This window comes from Nicotiana tabacum, chromosome 3 (genome assembly GCF_000715075.1).
Source record: "Nicotiana tabacum cultivar K326 chromosome 3, ASM71507v2, whole genome shotgun sequence".
Taxonomy (NCBI): Eukaryota; Viridiplantae; Streptophyta; class Magnoliopsida; order Solanales; family Solanaceae; genus Nicotiana; species Nicotiana tabacum.
The window spans coordinates 95784825-95805951 of record NC_134082.1 but is presented as its reverse complement, the minus strand read 5'-3'; the positions used below and the strand labels follow the sequence as shown (position 1 = coordinate 95805951).

At 37.1% G+C, this 21127-nt stretch overlaps 2 protein-coding genes across 6 annotated transcripts; both read left to right on the top strand.

Annotated features, from left to right (window-relative positions):
* Positions 1-2839: 2839 nt before the first annotated feature.
* On the top strand, positions 2840-10706 carry LOC107826435 (AUGMIN subunit 6). Of its 3 annotated transcripts, XM_075249663.1 has the most exons (14): positions 2840-3435; positions 3518-3574; positions 4016-4110; positions 5479-5629; positions 6063-6188; positions 6305-6461; positions 6817-6877; positions 6952-7249; positions 7724-7849; positions 8118-8279; positions 8368-8623; positions 8701-8962; positions 9077-9174; positions 9975-10706. In XM_075249663.1, the coding sequence occupies exons 1-14, from the start codon at positions 3220-3222 to the stop codon at positions 10013-10015; spliced, it is 2106 nt and encodes a 701-aa protein (XP_075105764.1). In that variant the 5' UTR covers positions 2840-3219; the 3' UTR covers positions 10016-10706. The 3 variants fall into 3 exon arrangements, with proteins under 3 accessions (XP_075105764.1, XP_075105763.1, XP_075105762.1); XM_075249662.1 differs by having other exon boundaries at positions 8704-9174; XM_075249661.1 differs by having other exon boundaries at positions 8701-9174.
* Positions 10707-14234: 3528 nt separating this feature from the next.
* LOC107760485 (serine/threonine protein phosphatase 2A 59 kDa regulatory subunit B' eta isoform-like) lies at positions 14235-20947 on the top strand. 3 transcript variants are annotated; one of them, XM_075249658.1, is made up of 4 exons: positions 14235-14563; positions 14639-14761; positions 15380-16792; positions 20078-20947. In XM_075249658.1, the coding sequence occupies exons 3-4, from the start codon at positions 15578-15580 to the stop codon at positions 20435-20437; spliced, it is 1575 nt and encodes a 524-aa protein (XP_075105759.1). In that variant the 5' UTR covers positions 14235-14563; positions 14639-14761; positions 15380-15577; the 3' UTR covers positions 20438-20947. The 3 variants fall into 3 exon arrangements, with proteins under 3 accessions (XP_075105759.1, XP_075105761.1, XP_075105760.1); XM_075249660.1 differs by lacking the exon at positions 20078-20947 and adding an exon at positions 17187-17418; XM_075249659.1 differs by lacking the exon at positions 14235-14563 and having other exon boundaries at positions 14622-14761.
* The last annotated feature ends 180 nt before the right edge of the window (positions 20948-21127 follow it).

Genomic DNA, 21127 nt, shown 5'->3' with positions numbered 1-21127 from the left:
ATAAATGTTTTTAAACCAAACAACCCTATTGCGCTTAGGGGTGCTTATCAAGCGGGTCAGGCGAATATTTACGTTAAGGGTTTTGCTTATTGGTTATCGGTTTGTAAACATAGTAATCCGCTAGCCATTCAATAAGACGTCGGGCGGATTGGTATCAGTTAGCTTTTATCAGGCAATTTATGAGCTAAATCAAATAGACAATAAAAAGAAGTTGAGAATTAAAGATAAGGAAAGATTTGGAGTAAAGCATTACATTTGCTCGGTTCTCGCCTCTCTCTAGTCAAGCATTTATATAATCCGGTTGTTAGCGGTGCTACTAATAACAAGTTCATGTACAGAGAGAGAGGGAGAGAGAGATAGGATGCCCAATCTCAATAGATAATTCTTGTAAAATAAAACTCCTTTTTCTCTTAGCTTTGTTGATCATATAGTTCAAGATTGTGGCTTAAGAATATGCACTCTACATATGTTACTTACTAGATCATGATAGCAAACAAAATGATGACATATTATGGAAACACAATATACAGATCTTGTTCTATGAAGGCTTAGGTTAAATCACCACGACTATGTTGCCACAAATTGATGATATCGGTAGCTTGATTAAGAAGAAGAATCATCTGCTTCTGTTATATCTAAGGTTTACTCTCCATCGTGATTTTAAATACCATTTTCATAGGAAAATCAAACAAATTCAATCATACATCAAGGTCTACATATGTTACTTATCATCAAATCCAATCATACCTCAAATATTACTTTATATACATATGGGTAAAAGTGTAAATATAAAAATTTTTAACGGGTTAACGGTTTATCCAATAAGAAAATTGAGTAATCTTTTCTCAGACCGTTAAGTCGTTAATTATAAAATTTTAATCCGTTCACCAACCATTATCCCGATAACCCGATACCAATAAGCCAATAAATCGTTTTTGCGATTAACTGTTACTGTTCGATTTTGAACAATACTGATTGCGCTTGAACGATAAAACAATAGGTTATTTTCACTAAAAACCAAACAACATCGAATAAGTGGATAACTGTTAGCCCCTTGACAAAGTTCCTCGGCAAATGTGGGTTGTGACAAGGATTTTCATGATGGTCTTGGCACACAACCTGAAAAATAGAGCAACATCATGACGGGCAGCTCGGCATGACGGACTATGCGGGGTTGACAAACACACCTTGACGAAGGCAAGTCGCATTTCACATGGACGTGTGTGTTGGCATAACAATGACAAGGCAAAACCATGTCAGAGTAGGGGCCAAGACATGACAAGACAAGGTAAGACAAGCAATGGCATCAATGTGGGCAAATTTGATCTAAGTTAAGGGCGACTTGACATAGGCGATCAACTGTAGCAATGTGCGTGTGCGGCTAAGTCAATGAGCGGCAAGCTGTGGCCATGACATTGGGGCAGGGCAGTGTCAAAAGGGCAAGGCTGGGCGTAATGCCAGACTTGGGCGCGCAACAGCTGGGCAAAACAGGCACATGCAGTGCACAAGCATCGGTTACAAAAGTGTGCTGGGCACATGACACACAATTCAACCACATCCAAAACATGACTGATCATGGGGCTAAAGTATAGTCACGTTTTTGTAACATGTCTTATCATGTTTGCCCATCATTTGGGGCTTGTCAACCGATTGTTTTAGATGCTGCCAAGTGTAATTGGGCAGCTTGCACTATAAATATGTGCATAAGACTGTCCCAAATGGGTAGAACTTAGTCTTGTGGCAATTTGTTAAGCCAAAAACGTCTAAGTAATTCCTAAGGGGGGGAAATCATTTCGGGGCAGGGAACTAGGGTGTTCTTTGTTCTTGGCCGTAGGGTTGGCTTATTGTGTTCTTGTATTCACATAATAATACGAGTTGGGAAGAGATTCTTGTAAATTTCGTGTGTGCCTTTACTTTTCCTAAATTTATTCCAAGTCCCAAACGTCCTAAAATAGTTCTAAGTATTGGAAAGGTTGAAGTCAAGGTTGGGTTTGACTGCCGCAATGGTGAACCTCAGCTAAAATTCGGGTGACATAAATCACCCATGTGACAATAACCATGTCGCAAATATTACTAGTTTCGTGGAAACTGAACTTTCGCTTAGGGGTGGGCATATATCGGGTAAAACCGATAACCCGAACCGTTAATTCTTTATTGGGTTATCGGTATTGGGTTATTGGGTTAACGGTTCGGTAACGGGTTATTTTTTTTTTATTGGGTTATCGGTTTGGGCTCGGTTTGCATTTTTGTTATTGGGTAAAAACCGATAACCCAATAAGAATGATGTAATTTACTAATTTACACTTAAGTATACACTAGAGTTATTTATTTTCCTAATTCCCTCTTCACTTTTTAGTCTTGAGTCGTTTGTCTCTCAGTTCTCATTCTTGTTTCCGTCGCAGCCCCCACGAGTCAAGACGCAAGACTCACCACCAGTTCTCCGCCAGACATCAGTAGATACTGCACAGAAGTGGGAGCGTGCTTTTGTTAAGAAACAACAAAAGTTGGCAGTTTACACGTTCTGGCAGTTTGATTTCTTTGTTTTATATATTGCAATTTTTTTTAGTTGTTTTATGTTATCGGGTAAACCGCTAACCGAACCGATAACAATATATAACCGATTAACAGCTAACCGCTAACCAATATCTTATCGGTTTGATTATCGGGTTATGATATTTGTAAACCGATAACCGATAGGCAAAACCGATAATGTTCAAAACCGAACCGAACCGACCGATGCCCACCCCTACTTTGGCTTATTAGAGACGAGACAGTATGTCACCTTATATTCTCATTGGAGAAATTACATTTGTCTTCAAAGGTAACTAAAGTCAGGCTTAAACAAATTCCATGATGTAGACAAGCAAACAAAAGGCAAAACCAAAATCCGCGAAGCAACAGGAGATGACAATACCAAGCCGGCCGGTAAACGTTAATCATCTCATTGACACAACAGTTCAGCGGTTCACGTTAAAAGACACCCCTCCCACGCATTTCAAACTTTTCTTTTATCCCTCCCGACCCCACTACAACATAAGAACTTGAAAATTCAGAAATGCACCCCGAATTTGCTCAGATCAAACTCTCTCAAGTCCTAATTGATCTAACAACCAGACCATTCTTAATTTATCCATAAGGACTTGTTGTTTTCATAATTACAAAACAGTAATCAAATCGGAAAACCAACCAGTTGCCGGCGGAGAAGAGTGAAGGTGTGGAATGACGATGGACAGAGAGAAGGAGAGGGAGATAGAGTTAGAGAGTGCAATGTACACTAACTGTTTGTTACTAGGTCTGGATCCATCTATCATTGGAATCGGAGCTAACAATGGCACTCCTCGTGTTGGACTTTTTCGTCATTCAAACCCTAAATTGGGAGAACAGCTTCTTTACTTCTTACTTTCTTCTCTTAGAGGCCCTGCTCAATCCGCGAAGGTACTCTGAATGAAGTTTTTAGCTTATATAGGCTTATGGATTTATATTTGATGCTCATTTTTGTTTCCTTTTGATCTTTCAGGATTTCGATAAGGTCTGGCCTATATTTGATTCAGCTCAATCTCGTGATTTTCGAAAGGTAATTATGCTTTAGCTTTTCCTTAAAAGATACTCCCTATGTCCCCATTTATGTGCTTGATCGGTGCGGAATTCAAGAAAACAAGAAAGACTTTTTTAACTTGTGCTCTAAACATGCTATATACATTTGTATGACTATAAATCATCTCATATGTGGATAAAATGAGAAGTTTAAAGTTTAATTATTTCTGAATATAGAAAGATATCATTCTTTTTGGTGTCACATAAAATGGGACAGAGGGAGTAAATTATTTTACGGGACATGCAGAATAGAGCTAATGGATAAGTATATTCTGATTGAAGCATAGTCTGACCAAGTTAATTTAAGTTGATTGAATTATGCTTTATTTTTAAAGAGATGTGATTCGTGAATTGAGTTTGACTTTTTTGTTTGTGGCTAATTTACTTCATTTTTTTTTTATTTTTTTTTGTGGAAATGCAGGTTGTGCAAGGAATTATAAGCGAGTTGGAATCCCAGGGGGCACTTCCTAGAAGCAATTCGAGGGTCTCATCTCTTGCGACGTGTTGTGGACCGAGGTTGGTACTTGAAGGTCACTAATATTTTTTTTTTCTGGTTTCTATGAGATAGCGTTTTGGTTATTTTTATTTTGAGCTATCATTTGGACCATTTGATTACATATTGAAGTATCTTTCTCACATAGCTGTTATAGCACCGGTTGTCATCAGCAAACTGAAGATTATTTTGTGGAGACTAATTTTGATTTCACTACCTAATCGATTTTGGAGTAATTAACTCACCCTCAAGATTGCAACTTCAATGTCTTTCTGTATTCAAAGTCAGGTTACATTTAAACGGTGCAGTTTGGCACCGCATTCTACACTTCAGTCACTTAGCACCCAATTGAAACAGCTACCATATTCAAATATGAAGCTGAATGTATATCAAGATAAGTCTTACCATCTAAACTCCTCTAAGTCAGGACAAAATCCTTGGAGTCGGATTGCTGCGGTTACAATTGTCTTGTTCACTGCATTTGGTGTCGCTGCTTGAAAGTGGGTGAAATCAAGTTATCTCTTGCTTGGTTTTATCCAAGACTATTTGGCTGGTCACCTTATTGCCACTGCAAAGGGCTTAGGACTTGGTGAAAGGTGTTTGTGCAAGAAGTTTCGCATCGGCTCATGCACTAGGATTGGGGAAGTGGCTTTGTTTGTACGGACCTTTGATCCTATGGTTCAACTATTAGGTTTCTTTGACTAATCACACAGAAGATGACATATTGCCTGATATTTTTGGGCAGGAATAATCAAGAAGTAGGTTATCAGTGGAAAATACTTAGATTGCAGCATCAGGGAGGGACATAACTCCTAAGTAAGCACGCCTTGAAAATGCACAACTTAGAGGTTATTTCTGTGATTTCAGTACACAACCTGACTGAGTTAATTTTTGAAACTGACCCTAGGCTTTGGTCCAGTGGTAATTGCGCAACACGTGATGTGTGGGTTAGACACACATCATGAGTTCGAACCTTGTTGCAGATAAAATCGTGGTAAGTGGAGAAGGATAGAAGGGTGGATCCATCATTTACCAGGTTCTGAACCGTGCGCCGGCTAGCCCTCCGGATTTCTCCGTTATATAAAAAAGTAAATTTACGAATAAACGAGTATTATTGAGTTTTATCAGCGCTGTTATTTAATCATCTAATTTCATGATCTTTTGACATAGGAATTAATTGCCTTTGCAATTGGCAGTTCTAACACTGGCTGCTTGTTATTCTTATTATCTACCTGTGTGTCAGCAGTTTCACTTTGCATTTTGTTCTATAAGTGCGCAGGTTCGATCCTCCGCTTCCACCGTTTATTGAAAAAAGAAACACTCACGTTTAAAAGCACACATGATAGCATTTGATGTACTTAGTGTTCATAATTGCTTCACATGCACTGCAGATTTGTTGAACTTCTGTGGCAACTCTCACTGCATGCCTTGAGGGAAGTTCATAGGCGAACATTTGCTGCTGATGTAGCTTCTAACCCGTTACCTGCTTCATTGACAGATGTAGCTTTCTCACATGCAGCCACCTTACTTCCTGTAACCAAGGTCATCCTCCTCTGGCTTTATGTCCATTCGTTTAACAAGGGACTTTGAAAATCATCTCACTGTTTGTCTACATCCTGAGTTGCTGGGTTCTTGATCTCTAATGATTTAATGCATCTGTCGGGTAGTTATATCTGAAGACCAGGGTTCAATTTCTGCCATTTCAAAGAAGCAATGCATGAATCCTCTTAATTATTCACTTTTGATGGCTTAGTTTTCTTTTTGTATGAAGCTATTTCCTGTTACTAATCCTAATAATATACCTTGGAGTAATGGTTTTTACTTTTTCAATACTCCGTAATAAGGTATTGAGTGGGGCTATAATGATTTTACCTAGCTAATCTTTAAGCTAATATGTATCTGGAAAACTCTCATGATTTGTGTAAGTTAATATTGCAAGTTTGCAGATCTAATTGTGTCCTTGTTGTCTGTGTAGGCTAGGATTGCTCTTGAAAGAAGAAGGTTTCTGAAAAATGCAGAAACAGCAGTTCAAAGACAGGCCACATGGTCTAATTTGGCTCATGAGATGACAGCTGAGTTTCGAGGCCTTTGTGCTGAAGAGGTAAGATAAGAATCTTATTCTCTGAGAACTTTAGAGTTGATTTATATTCTTATATTCACAGCGGTGACTGGTGAGTAACTCTTTCCGGAAAACATCTTTCATCCCCTCGGTCTCAGGCTTATTTGCAGCAAGAACTTGAAAAACTGCATGATGTTAGAAACAAAGTAAAGTTGGAAGGTGAACTGTGGGATGAACTTGTATCAAGCTCGAGCCAAAACTCACATATGGTCCAAAGAGCTACTCGCTTGTGGGACTCTTTGCTATCTCGCCAAAGTGAGTACAAACTGTTGATGGTTATCTTAAGCTGTCTATCATCTGTAAAATCCATAAAGTCTCTATTAGTATGTGTTCTACAAAATGCTATATACTCTGTAGTTTGTTTTTCATATGGCAATGCCATTGCCCTGCCTGGGAGTCAACAGTGGCCATTTCCACTTCGCTTTCTTGGTGATTGAACCCACAACCTCAGGGTTGGAGGTGGAGGACCCTTTCCACTAGCTATCCTTCCCTTGGCACAAAATGCTAGACATTTGATATTGCAATTAATGTGATAATTAGATATTAAAGTGGTCCCAGATCAGTTTTAACATCTTCTAAATCATATTACTTATGTGCATATGTCGTGCAGCTCAGCACGAGATTCTCGCTTCTGGCCCAATAGAGGATCTTATAGCTCATCGTGAGCATAGGTAAAGTCACTTTCTGTATGATCTTGGGTTTCAAAAGCTGGACTTACCTTTTTTTTTTTAATATTCTTGTTCAGGTATCGTATATCTGGGTCAGCTTTGCTTGCAGCCATGGATCAAAGTTCTGTAGCTCCACCTCGTGATTTAGTTCCATCACATCTAGATAATAAAGATCAATCTGAAAGATCACAAGCAGATTTTGATAGAGAAAAGCGTGTGAACAATCCAGATTCTTCTCATACTCAAGCAAATGATGAGAGTTTTTCTCGAGTTGATGAAAGGACTGCAAGAGCCCATCCAACTATTGATATAGCTGAAGTTTTGAGGCGTTGGACACATGCCCTACAACGAATTCATAAGCAGTCACTTCAATTGGTACGCTATTTTCTATGTTGGTTCAAGATTTTAGGTCTTTGAAGAGCGCTTTTGACCCCAATAAACTCTAAGTTTTAACTACTTTGATGGAATTTGTCATTCCTTTTTCTGTATGTTTGTGATGTTTCTTATTATGTGGTGTTCTGGGTTTCTAATGGTCCAAAAGGGGAAATAACTTCTTCTTAGAGTCTAACTATGATGTCAGAGCTTACTCTAGGAATGTGTATAATCAGTCTTAGCATGTGATAGAGTATTGTATCTGCTTATGTTTTAAGCTTAATAGAAATTAATCTGTAGCATCTTTATCTAGTGATGTCTTGAGGAAAAACTTCCAGAGTTCCGTGTTCATATGAAGCTTTCGCACATGTGGTGAAGTATAATACTGGAACCTATCTATTCTTTTGTGAATAATTAGGTTAAAAGTATGTTCTCCTCACTTTTTCTTTTTCTTCCTAATACAATAATTTCATTCAGGTAAAAGTAAATGACGGAGAGGGTCCAGAGCTTCTGAGAAGTTCACATGATGGTGGTACAAGCAGTCACGCGGAATCCTTGGCTGCAACACTTGCTGAACATAGGCAGCACCTAGCAAGTATACAGGTTGGTGCAGTCCGTCAAGTTGGTTGCATGTTTGAACTATTTTACATGGTCTAAAGTGGAGTACGAGATATGGCATGCATTGGTCATTGGGCTCTGGACCATTCATGTCCTACCCGTTGAAACTGGTTTCGGGGCCTTTGAAGATTCTAACTTAGCATTTGGAAAGTTGATTATCTGAAGAGTGGAAGTGGTATTCCTGGAATTCTCAGCATTGTGATGATAATTAGTGTATTTGTGATGATAATATACTGTTGAAACTGTTCTCCAGGTGCTCATAAATCAACTGAAGGAAGTTGCTCCAGCTATAAAGAATTCAATTACGGAGCTGACGGAAGAAGTTGATAGTATTTCGTCCGGTCTTCTCCCTATGGCCACGCATCATGCTGGATCACATTCACTGGTCCAAGCACAGAATAGCAGAACGATATCGGTAATGTTTTGTGAAGCATTTAATGGGACTTATAACTTACCTACCTTCTGCAACGCACAACAGAACTTTAACAATAGGTATTCTACAGGAGAACAGCACTGATGAGATAGCTGAGATGACCTCAAAAATGTCATCCATGCATTTTGAAAAGGCATCAGCTACAGCCAGTCCCCCTGCTTTAAAGCTCCCACCTTTGTTTAGTTTAACACCAAATTCTTCTGGAAAAGGTGGGAACATGCAGAAGCGGCAGGTCTCAGCTCAAACCAGCCAAATAGAAAATCTGCATGAGAAAAAATCTCCAGATCTGCCAATTTCAAATAATTCAATGGATAATCTGCGACAAGGTTTTGTTCTTCCTTCTAAACGTGTGCACTGATTTTCTTCAGTTTGGAATCTCTAAAATATGTTGTCTGAATTTCAGCAGATGATGACCTTAGCTTTGTCCAAAATTTGAAGAGATCCGTCAGAGAAGCTGCACTTTCCTCCCAATCTTACTATCCAGAATCATCTCAAGATAGTCGTTCTGATGATAGCTCTGAGCACTATTTCATACCTGTACCCGGGGTTGGGTTTCCTCATCTTGGTAGCAAACCAAACTTATTGAGAAGTAAAAAGCTGCTCGCATCTGAACCAGATTCATCTTTTTATGGGAACCATCTTCCACAAAGTCATGTGGGCATCAAGTCAGATGGACTTCCTGACTTATTTAATGATCTGCGGTCTCTTGATGACTATGATGGCATAGATAGTTTTCTGTCAACCATGGGTTCAAACTCTTCAGTTTCTGATGCTTGCAGGTCATTTTATGATATGGAGGAAGCTGAAGAACAAGTATTTTCTCCTCCTTTGCTTATGGATACATCACTGTTGGCAGAGTCATACGAGGATTTACTTGGTATGTGTGAGCAATTGTTTATTGTTTTGGTATTTCTACTGTCACATTACTATCTACATTCCCTGGGCTATCTATCAAAGCTGATTTTTTTAATCTTAAGACCATGCTGTAGACATGATTTAGATTCTTAATTTAAATCCACTTGGTTTACCTTTGTTTTCTTTTTTCTTTGACTGGGGGATTATGAGTTAAGGGTATCATTTGTGGAGCTCATTAGCAGCTTACCTTCCATAACTGTGCCAATGCTATATTTTTTTAAGTTCAAAATATAGGTTCCATGACCCTAACTGGTAGCAGTGGATGAATGATTATTGAAAGCATTTCCTAATTCTGGACATTAAATGGCTTCCCAATTTTCTTTGTTAAATGCTTCATGATCAAAAAGAGAATTGTTGTTTGTTAAATGCTTCAATCAATCAAAATACCAATTACCAACTATATTTCAACCCCAAACTAGTTGGCATTGGCTGTATGAATCCTCAAATATTCATTTTGCTCTATTTGGAGTTTGGACCAATTTCTTCCATTGCTAAATTTTATTGAATGTTTATTGTTGGTCATTCTGTGTGTGTGTGTGTGTGTATGAATGAGAGAGAGAGAGAGAGAGAGAGAGAGAGAGAGAGAGAGAGAGAGAGAGAGAGAGAGAGAGAGAGTCATCTCTTTTTGTTCACTTTGCTTTGCAACTTATTTAAGCTGTCTCCTTCTTGCTTCCCTGGATGCTATGATCTACTTCCGTTGCCTTGTTTCCTTTACTAGACTATTGACTGTCTAATAGTTTAATAAACATCTTACTCTTGCAGCACCTTTGTCAGAAACTGAAACTGCGTTAATGGAGCGCTGAGATCAAAGTTTAAATTGCCTTGCTGCTCAGCCTACGACAGATGCTCAGAATCTTGTACTTCCAATCTTTCAGTGGGTTGGGATAATCTCCAACTTTCTTTCTTCATTTGTTTATGCTTATCCTCTTCACGCAGCGTCTCATCTTGTTTTGAGGAGCAGAGGGAACTTGGCATCTCGACATTTCTTAAATCAGCTTGACAGACTGCTGTGATCTTTAAATGTTCACCCACCACTGTCAACCTGGGTTCATAAAGATAAAGCTCTTCTGGAGGAGATCACCAGAACTGCACCAGATGTGTAATGTATTCTTTACTGAAGGGAAAAGTGCCATCTTACTTTTGTGATTGCTACACTTCCATCTCTTGGCAGTTAAGCTTATGTTCATCACCCTCTGTCAGTTTAATAGCACGATTTAATTGTAGATAAGTAATTATTATGTTTATGCCTTTAGTTGATCCAGACAGTAAAGAAATGTTCAGTTAATGCGTGGGTGGAAAATTGAGTCTCCCTACTGCAGCTGCAAGACCTCTTAGTTCTCCCTTGTTATACATTAGCAAGCCTGTGTATAAGCTACTTCAGCTTTCTGGTGAAGGATTTAAACTTCTGTCCTATATTCTTTGGTGTGTTTGTACTTGGAGACAATTTCCATGACTCTTAAATCTGTATAACTATAAGTTTGAAGCTTTTGACAACCCTTGTTGTAGTTGTCTTTGTCTTGTCTTCTTCTCCCCTCTATGAACTGACATTCCATTTTATCTTCTGATTTCGCACACTAAGCAACCTCCTGCAAAAAGGATTATACTGTGATGTATGAATTGCCTTTCCCTTCTAGACATTAAAACACCTTTCATTTCACACTTGTACCATTAAAACACCTTTCACTGCACATTTTACTAAGTATCTAAAGAGGTTTCTGTTTCTGGCTCAAAGCTCTTATCCTTTTGACTGAATTTATATGTCCAACTGCTTATTTATCTAAGACAAACTTTTGTTTACTTGGTCGTGTTATATGTGTGGCATTGATCTGTTGGCTTAGAGACCTAGGGCCCGTGCGGTCACTAAGTGTTTCGGGTAAAACGTGAAATGATAGTAACCTCCACTGATGGAACCTTTTCTGTGTCTGAATATTCTAGTTATCTTTTCTTCAGTAGGTCTTCGTTCTTAGCTTATAATTATAATGTTTTCTACTACTCAACATGCCCACATTTTGGGTGCCATTAACAAAACCAATCAAATAGATTGGAGGAGAAGGTTGTCTGCTCCTTTGGCCATTGACAGGGATTTGAAAAAAAAAAAACTTGGAAATAATGAAAGCAAAGTTAAACAACTGGAGGAACAGTTACTAGTGTTTTAATTGGAGTATTATAGGAAAATCTTCAAGCGTGAGCTAAGGAACAGCTGGAGTGTTACAATTGGAAAGAGATGGACTGCTCATATATTATCTAACAATATCTGAATAGTGAGGATCCCAATAATCTTAATGATTAATTTCTGATCCTTAGTTTTGCCATATTCTGAAGGTAATGTAGCCGTCGAATAACTTGACTTTGAGGCAAGTACCACCTCATGTTCTCTCATTTATTTATGAGAAAGGAAGATCTTTATCATTGTTTTTATTTTTTGTATTTTTATTTATCGGAGAAGATTATAGTTTTCAGATTAAGCCTGAATTTGCTCCCTTAAAAAAATAATTTTTTTGGGGGTCTAAAGCAGCAACGACACAAGTTCTCTCGAAAACTTTGAGTCTTAATACTATGAATAGGAAACTTCCAATCGCTACCTTCAGTTTTTGATTATAACTTACAGCCGACAGAGAATGGATCGGTGCAAATTGATGAGTCGATTTTAAAAATTCAGGTTCATAATGACCAATATTATACAAAAAGAAAAAGAAGAGAATACGACAATGTTTATGATTTGAAATTGAGATGTGAAAAAGAGATTAGACCAATTAAAAACAAGAAGTATTAAAGACAGGAAACTGCTCAAGCTAACTAAATTCCAGACTTTGTAACAGGGGAAAACAGAAATGGCAAGCAACCGTTAAATGACAACCTAAGAGGGATAGGGACATTTTGGGATGCGTAGTTTTGAGATAATTTTATCCATGGTTATTAACTTTTGTGTTTGTTACCCAAAAGTCATTTTTCTTTTTTTGATTAAGTAAAAATCATTCAACTTTGTGTTCATTGCACAAAAATTATTTTTCTTTCTTTTGCTACACAAAAATCATTTTACTTTGCTCTAGTTATCACAAAAGTTACATTTTTACTTGAAAAGTCTATTATGTCCTTGATATTATATAAACCTTCATATTTATGTAATATCTTCTATATTATATACTATATAATATATTTTTAACTATGTATTTTATTTTATAAATAAAATAACTTAATATTATTTTATTTATTATTTTTATAATATATTCGTATATTTAATTTTTTCTTAACGTTAATTTTCAAGATATATTAGTAGCGTTATAAAACAACTTTTTTTCAGCAATTTTTTTTAAATTTAATTGACCGACCAAAGTAAGTTGGTCTGTAATTACCGACTAACTTTGGTCGGTATGCCCTTCCGACCTTCAAAATACCGACCACACGTTAATGATCGCGTTTTGGACGGTTATTGGCCATTACCGACCAACTTTGATCGATTTTTGTGGACGTTGTTTTCCGAATTTCTAGTAATATAATTTTCCAAATAAACAATTAGCCAGGTAAATCCCCAAGAAAATATCCCTAGCTCAATTCGCATGTAGTACCTAGGGATTTTCCTTCACATTAACATATGATTTTTTCCTCATTTTCTTGTTTGTTTACCTGCGAATTTTCTCACGGAAATGTACTTGCCGATTTATTTCTCTACTAATATATATTAAAGTTACTGACAAATTTAATAACGCTACTAATATATTTTGAAAATTAACGTTAAGAAAAAATTAAATATACGAATATATTATAAAAATAATATTAAGTTATTTTATATATAAATAAAATACATAGTTAAAAATATATTATATAGTATATAATATAGAAGGTATTACATAAATATGAAGGTTTATATAATATCAAGGGCATAATAGACTTTTCAAGTAAAAATATGACTTTTGTGATAACTAGAGCAAAGTAAAATGATTTTTGTGTAACAAAAGAAAGAAAAGTGACTTTTGTGTAATGAACACAAAGTTGAATGAGTTTTACGTAACAAAAAAAAAGAAAAGTGACTTTTGGGTAACAAACACAAAAGTTCAATGACCATGAATAAAATTAGTTAACTCCGTAGTTTTCTCGTGAGCTTTTAACTGAAATGGTTCTTTAAGTTTGGAGATATGCATATTTTTGTTGTTAGTAAATTGTTCTAAGTACATATGATCTTTAAGTTTGTAGTTTTTGAGCACTTTTGATCCAAGTAATGAAATTCTCAGACAAATGCTTGAAAGCTAACATTTTTTCATGTGACCAAAGGAGAAACAACACCGAGGTTTTTTTTCTTTCGAAATTGAAACAAAATACACAACCTAACTCTCACAATAATTGATAAAAACAATTTTCTGATATTTAAATTCAAGCACTTAGAAGAATAAAATAGAACAAAATAATCAGAACGTTTTCTTCTCTATAAAAGGAGAGGAAATGAACATGCCGTATCTCTCTTGTTACACTACAATTGATAGTATTTGGTAAGCCCCTTGCCCATATTCTTTACTTTTGCTTTTCAATTCTCATCTTGAACCTTCACATTCTCTAATTCTCTTTAGACTTTGAAGGTGAAAATGGTCCAAACTGAATTCTGGAGAAATTCAGAAAGTATAATTAGATTTGTTGGAGAAAAAAAAGGTTGACATATGTTAGGAAAAAAAAAACGAAAATATAAACCAAAAAAGGACCAAAGGGGTGAAGAACAAAACCAATAATAGAATGAGGAAAAAAAAAAAGACTGAAATTTACCTTTGTATTATTCGAAAGTATTTGAATTTGCCCAACTATACTTAAGAGTTAAGGGAGCTTCAGAATGAAATAAATGAGATTCACGTATCTAATTTTTTCAAGAAGAAAGCTTTATTAAATTTACCCATTAATTTTAACTATAATTTAAAATTACACTAAACTCAATTAAGGAGCAAAAATAAAATTTTTCCTACAAAAAGGTAATAATAGATAAAAAATTTAATGGAAGGCAAACTTATTTAATTTGGACCATAGGGGCAAATTTGACCCATTTTCCAAAAGAAAAGAAAAGAAAAGGTAGAAAAGGAAAGTTAGAGAGAGGAAAAAAAGGAAAGTAGGAGACAAAATGGCAAGAGAAAAATGGGAAGAACAATAATTCTTGCTAACCAAACACATCATCATCATCATTCATCAGGAAACTAACAACGAGAGATTGGTTTCCTCAAATCCATCATCCCCTTTTCCTGTCTTCCCTCCCTTCAGTTGGGGTTGTTTTCAGATTTGAAATCACTCACCTAACTCTCTAAAAATAAAGAAATTCAATCTTTTTTCACTCTCCAGCTTTATTTCTTTCTTGTCACCACCAAAACCAACTTAATGTAAGCATTCAAAGCTCATGATTTCTCTGCCTTTAATGCTGCTTTATTATTTTTCTTTAAATTTTTTTCTTGCAGGTGATTCCTGGTGAGGATTTTCATCTGGAATTTTTCTCAAACTCATGCCCAGATCTTAACATTTTTTCATCTTGATACATCACCTTTGAGTTGTTTGAGCCTCAGATACAAGAAAAAATCAAGGTTGGTGCACATTTCTTACCTTTATAGTTACAAAACGACATTAATGGGTCAGAATTGTAATCTTTGATATTTAAATTCTGATGCTTTTGTATAACTTTTTATCTGTTTATGGGTTAGATTACATTTGCTGCATCTGGGTTTGGTTTTTGTGCTACCTTTTTATGTTTTTAATGGGAGTGCCTTGATAGTTTCTGAAGAAAAAGATGGATTTGGTTAGAAGAGTTGATAATTTAGCTTTATTCCTCCCAAATAAGAAAGAAACTATTCACTCTGCTCCATTATATGTGTCACTATTTCTTATCATTTCTGTTCCAGAAAGAATGATGCATTTCTATATTTGGTAGTAACAATTTAAGTTTAAATTTTAGGTTTACCTCAATGAGAAGCTTTTATAGTCATACAAATGTTATGACATGTTTAAGGCACTAGTTTCAAAAGTCTTAGAACCACACAAATGTCATGGCATGCTTGTGACCACAAGTTTCAAAAGTCTTCGTTTCTTTTTAAAACGCCGTGCTGAGTCAAACTATGTCAGTAGATATTTTGGATTTTCTTCATTTTACTTTCCTTTATGTTAATCTTGTTTGAAATGATGAGGAGATTCAATTGGTTATACAGGCACAACAGTGGACCATATAAAGCTTTTATGTTGGTTTAGGGTGGTGAAGATAAGAATTTTGTGAGGTGCACGATCTCCGTGGATCACTGTAATTGGTTTAGTAATTGGATTTCTGCAGCTTAGACCTTTCGGATTGACGATGTGTCTTTAATTTTGAGTATTTTGAGCAGCAAAGCATTTAGGTTTACTTGTAGGAGATGATCAAGCAGATACTTAATAGGCTCCCACGGAAGCCATCCAAGTCAGCAGACAATCGTGATGGAGGAGGCTCTACATTTCAGTCAAATGCTTCAAATAGTTCAAGAAGCGCTGACTTGTCTAGTTCCCGATCCGGGAGTTTGAGTGCTACGTCTCTTTCAGGCGTCACTGGTTCTTCAACTCCAGGACTGAATCATGGGGATAGACTTCCACAGGCTATAAATGCTAAGGTGAATGGAAATGCATCAGTTTTCTCATATGAGGCATTTCCTAATTTGAGGGATGTACCAGCTTCTGAGAAGCAAAACTTGTTCATCAAAAAGCTGAACTTGTGTTCTGTCTTGTTTGACTTTTCTGACCCAACTAAAAACTTGAAAGAGAAAGACATCAAGCGACAGACATTGGTGGAGCTAGTTGATTACGTTACTTCTGCAAATGGGAAATTTCCAGAAGCAGTCATGCAAGAAGTAATTAAAATGGTATCCTCAAATTTATTCAGGCCTCCTACTCCCCAGCCTCCCGAAAACAAAGTTTTAGAAGCTTTTGACGTAGAAGAAGATGAACCATTGATGGACCCTGCATGGCCACATTTGCAAATTGTGTATGAGTTCCTTCTCAGGTTTGTGGCATCACCAGAGACAGATGCAAAATTGGCTAAGAGATACATTGATCACTCATTTGTTCTAAGAATATTAGATCTCTTTGATTCAGAAGATCCTAGGGAAAGAGAGTACTTGAAGACTGTACTTCACCGGATATATGGAAAGTTCATGGTGCACCGCCCATTCATTAGGAAATCAATCAACAACATATTTTATCGGTTTATTTTTGAAACTGAGAAACATAATGGAATAGCAGAACTGTTAGAAATTTTGGGCAGTATAATCAACGGATTTGCTCTACCACTCAAGGAAGAGCACAAGTTGTTCCTTGTTCGAGCTCTTATCCCACTTCATAAACCAAAGTGCGCACAAATGTATCATCAGCAGTTATCTTACTGCATAATACAATTTGTGGAAAAGGACTGCAAGCTTGCTGATACTGTCATAAGAGGTCTGTTGAAATATTGGCCTATCACAAACAGTTCAAAGGAAGTAATGTTCTTAGGTGAGCTGGAAGAGGTCCTAGAAGCAACTCAGCCTCCAGAGTTTCAGCGCTGTATGGTTCCGATGTTTCGTCAGATCAGTCGTTGCTTGAGCAGCTCACACTTTCAGGTTGGTGTTTTTGGTTGATTTGACACTCTCTTTTTTTCTCTTCTTTGTTCATTCCTGAAAGAACTCATGGGTATCCTGACTGAATCTTGATATATTTGGAAATTTGGATACCTCGATATTAAGGTTCGTAATAAGCTAAAACTTGCTAAAATCACCAAGGAGCAATGAGAACATGTTAGTAAGAATCTATGTGTAGGGACTGATAGAAATTAAAAAGCATGATGGAAAGTTCATTCTGTATCAGAAATACAGTTTAGCTTGCAAGAGAGTTCTGTGTAGTTTAAAATCCAAACTTTATGAGCATTAATTACTTGACTAAATAGTATTTGTACGTAGCTGTATAAACTTGGAGTAGAATGGGACAAAATATTGATCTAAACATCATTCAATACAGCTAAGTTGCTCGGACTCTTCATTTTCGGTGCCGCACCCGTGCCGACACGACGTAGATGTGGGTGTGGGATCCATATCGGATTCGGTCAATCAATTTGGGGTACTTTGACCAAAATCAACGGAGAAATTTGGGACTGATATAATGATTTCTTAGCTCAAAACAAAAGCTCGGGTGAAATTGAAGAAAATAGAATACCTTGTATATTGAATTTTATATGTCACTTGCTTTTCCTTTTATCTCCTTCTCTTCTTGATCAGTATTTTCTCCACTCACATGATTCTGCGAATGAAGGGGAGCCTTGGCGTAACTAGTAAAGTTGCTGCCATGTGACCAGGGGGTTACAGGTTCAAGCCGTGTAAACGGCCTCTCAGAAATGCAGGGTAAGGCTGCGTACAATAGACCCTTGTGGTCCGGCCCTTCTCCGGGCCCCGTGCATAGCGGGAGCTTAGTGCACCAGGCTGCCATTTTTTACATGATTCTACGAATATGACAATGTATTTTTTATGAAAATAGGTAACATTATAATTAATAAAAGCTCAGCATCAAGCTAGTATTGAGACATAGTACAAAAGCATTACTGGATATGAGTCCTCTAAAGTTATAGGGACTCCAAAAACTCCAGCATTTAAATCAGTGTAAGTAGACAAATTTGCATTACGCCAGTCTTTATAACGTTGAAATACATTTATTCTTCATAATAAACACTTTCTCTTCCTTTCCCTCAAGCACCTTCTATTCTCTCGAGCCAGATGTTCCATAATATGCATAGAGGAATACTCTTCCAGGTATTCTTCTCCTTTCTCATTCCTTGCCTCTGCCAACTGCTCAAAACCTGCTTTACATTTGCTGGCATAACCCACTGGATCCCGAAGAGACTACAGAACATCAAAACGTAATTGCAAGGAAGCAACAGATGATTCACTGTTCTTCCTCTTTCTCACATAAATAGCACCAACTGCAGATATTATCTTTTCAAGTCAGTAAACTTTTCAGCGAGAGCCAGTAAAGGAAAATAGGCCAGAAAATGTCTTATGGTTGTAAGCTATGTTGCCTGAATCCTCATTTCTCCTGACATAACCATGGCCTACGAGTGTGATAAGGGTGTGGATACTTCGTGCCGGTTCTTCAAAATACACAAATTTATCAAAAGGTTGAGGTACCCATCGGATACTTCCACACAACCGTACCATTTACATACCTGTAAACGAGTCGGAGCAACGTAGGGTTGTACGAACTACTTGACTTGTCATGTTGCAAGAGGGTACTAGCCAATCTAGCATTATATAGGCAGTGAGCAGCACATCTATGTATCTGATCTTCTGGAAAATCTGATGTTTGCATGTGATTTTTACATATTCTTTCATTCGAGTAACTGTCTACTGATTTTACTCTCAAAAATTAACATTTTACATTTTCTCTACCAAAATTATGGATGCGACCCTGCAACTTTTCAAGTATTAAGTGTGACCTGTCCCAATATTAATGTCTCTGCAGACCAGAATTTTTTTACTACGGATCAAGTTTCAGCTTTGGCTCCCAAAAGAACAATTGCAGAGGTAGATGCATGTATAGGATGATAAGCACCACATCTCTTATGGAGCATAGAAATGAGTCAAAATGAATAGTTGTTCTTGTTGTTATTTATCCTATTTGGGTAGACCCAGGAAGGGGGCACAGCTGGCGTATTTTAGAAGTAATCTAGTTAAAGCATATCTACTGAAAAATATGGAGAACACCAGACAAAGTTTAGTCCTGAAATCTCTGTCTTAGAAGACCTTTATGTTGCTCATTATCAGCCTAGGATCCACTGGAGTTTCTTTTGCCTATGTAAGCATCTTCTCTTATGTCCGATTTTCCACTCCTCTTGCCAAAGAGAGTAAGGTGGTGCTTATAAATTTTCTTTTGTTTCTGTATGTTATTAACCAGTCAGGATTTGTGCATGTCCCTTGGCCAATTCGATTTTGTTTCTCGTAGAGATGCTCTAACTTGCTGCTTTTCTGTTGTGACTGCGACAACTTCACATAAAATAATACTCACTTACATGTTATTTGTTGCAACTTCCTGGGATAACTTGATAGAAGATAATCCTCCAACCTGCGAAGCAACATTTTGGCTAAGACTTTTATGTCTATTGTGAAATTATCTAAGCATCCTATCCAAAACTTTAAGGCAATTGGTGAAGGGGCTTACGATGTTATAAACCCCTTTGGAAACCCTTGCACAACCAATGGAGACTAGTTTGATCTAACTTCTAACATCCTCCCGCACATGTAACATATTCTGCAGTTTGCATGTGTTGAAGACTTTTATTTTCGTTTTTTTTTGAAGAGTGGACCTAATGTAGGGAGAGATCAGGCTCGATTGGATGAGGGTGGGCCTTGAGCATGAGAGAGCTGGCTCAATAGGCTAAAGTGGGCCTGGAGCTGAGATAGAAAGAGTGTGCTCCAGGCAAAAGAGTGGGTATGGAGTAAAGTTAGTGGCTCAATGACTTAAGCTGGGAGAATGAGAGAAGTCCAAAGCGGCTTGATGGCCTGAGTTGAGAGAGAGAAGCCCAGAAGAATACAGTAGGTAGAGAGAAAACAGTTGTCAAATGAGCTCACTGATACCATGTTAACTAATTTGCATCCGACCCAAAATCTTTAGGCAATAGTTGGAGCCGCCCAGGAACATTATAAACCCTTTTCAAAACCCTTATATGACCAATGACGGACAAGTGTATTCTCTGACATCTATGATTGAAATCAAACCAATGATAACTGGACATGTAATGTAATGTGGTTGTTGATAGAATGAGATAGACCAGATCCATTATCTGCAGCTTCCATTTTTCCCCCTCTCTGTGTGTGACAAATTCTAGTTCATTTCAATCTGTTCAAATCTTGCATTGACAGGTGGCTGAGAGGGCTTTGTTCCTGTGGAACAATGATCATATTGAGAACCTAATCAAACAAAATCGTAAAGTTATACTGCCAATAATCTTTCCTGCCTTGGAGAAGAATACTAGAGGCCACTGGAATCAGGCAGTACAAAGCTTGACATTAAATGTCCGCAAAATATTCTCTGATATTGATCCTGAACTTTTTGAGGAATGCTTGCACAAATTTGAAGAAGATCTGGCTCATGAAGAAGAGAACAAGACAAAACGTGAAATGACGTGGAAACAATTAGAGGAGATTGCTGCAATTAAAGCTACTAGCAATGAGCCAGTGCTAGTTTCTCTTAGGACAACCCCTCATTCACCCACTGGCTAGTAGAGACTAGTATATTTGTCACCGTTACTTCACCCTTGATGAGCTGACCTGTATGCTGATCGAGGATGGGAATTGTATCAAAGGAGGTGGAATCAACAAAATGAGCAATGTTTCCGTGTTTGTTCATGCTGTGATACTTCCCAAAAATTTGCTTTCCCAGGTCTTTCAGTGAACAGAACTGGATACGGACTCTATTTGCATTCAGACACGACGACTGTACATATGGAATTGCGTGGCAGAGCCTCAATGTTTTATATTCTGCAGTGCAGCCATAGCTGGAGTTAATTTGGTATTTTTTTTAGTTGGATTTACAAGTGATAAGATTAAAAGAACATATCTGTTAAGATTATTTTTGCATCTAGTTTCGTTCTAGTCTGCAGTTAAATCCCTGTAGTATCACATGTATGTTTGGCATTTGCTGCTTGGCATGAAATGTTTTTGTAGATAATCCTCTGAACTTTCCAAATTAACACAGGAAAGGCAATGTTGAATGACCTTATTCTTTTGTATTTACCATTGTTTGCCATTGAGTTTGTCAGAAATATATTCTGGAGGATGTGGCTTGGAGTTGGGATATTTCTTTTATAATTGCTGTTGGGGGAAAAAATTGATTATTTAGACCAGGTAGTATAATGTTTGGTAAGGCTCATTTTTTTTAGCGGTAGTATTTAGACCAGTTTGTACGGACAT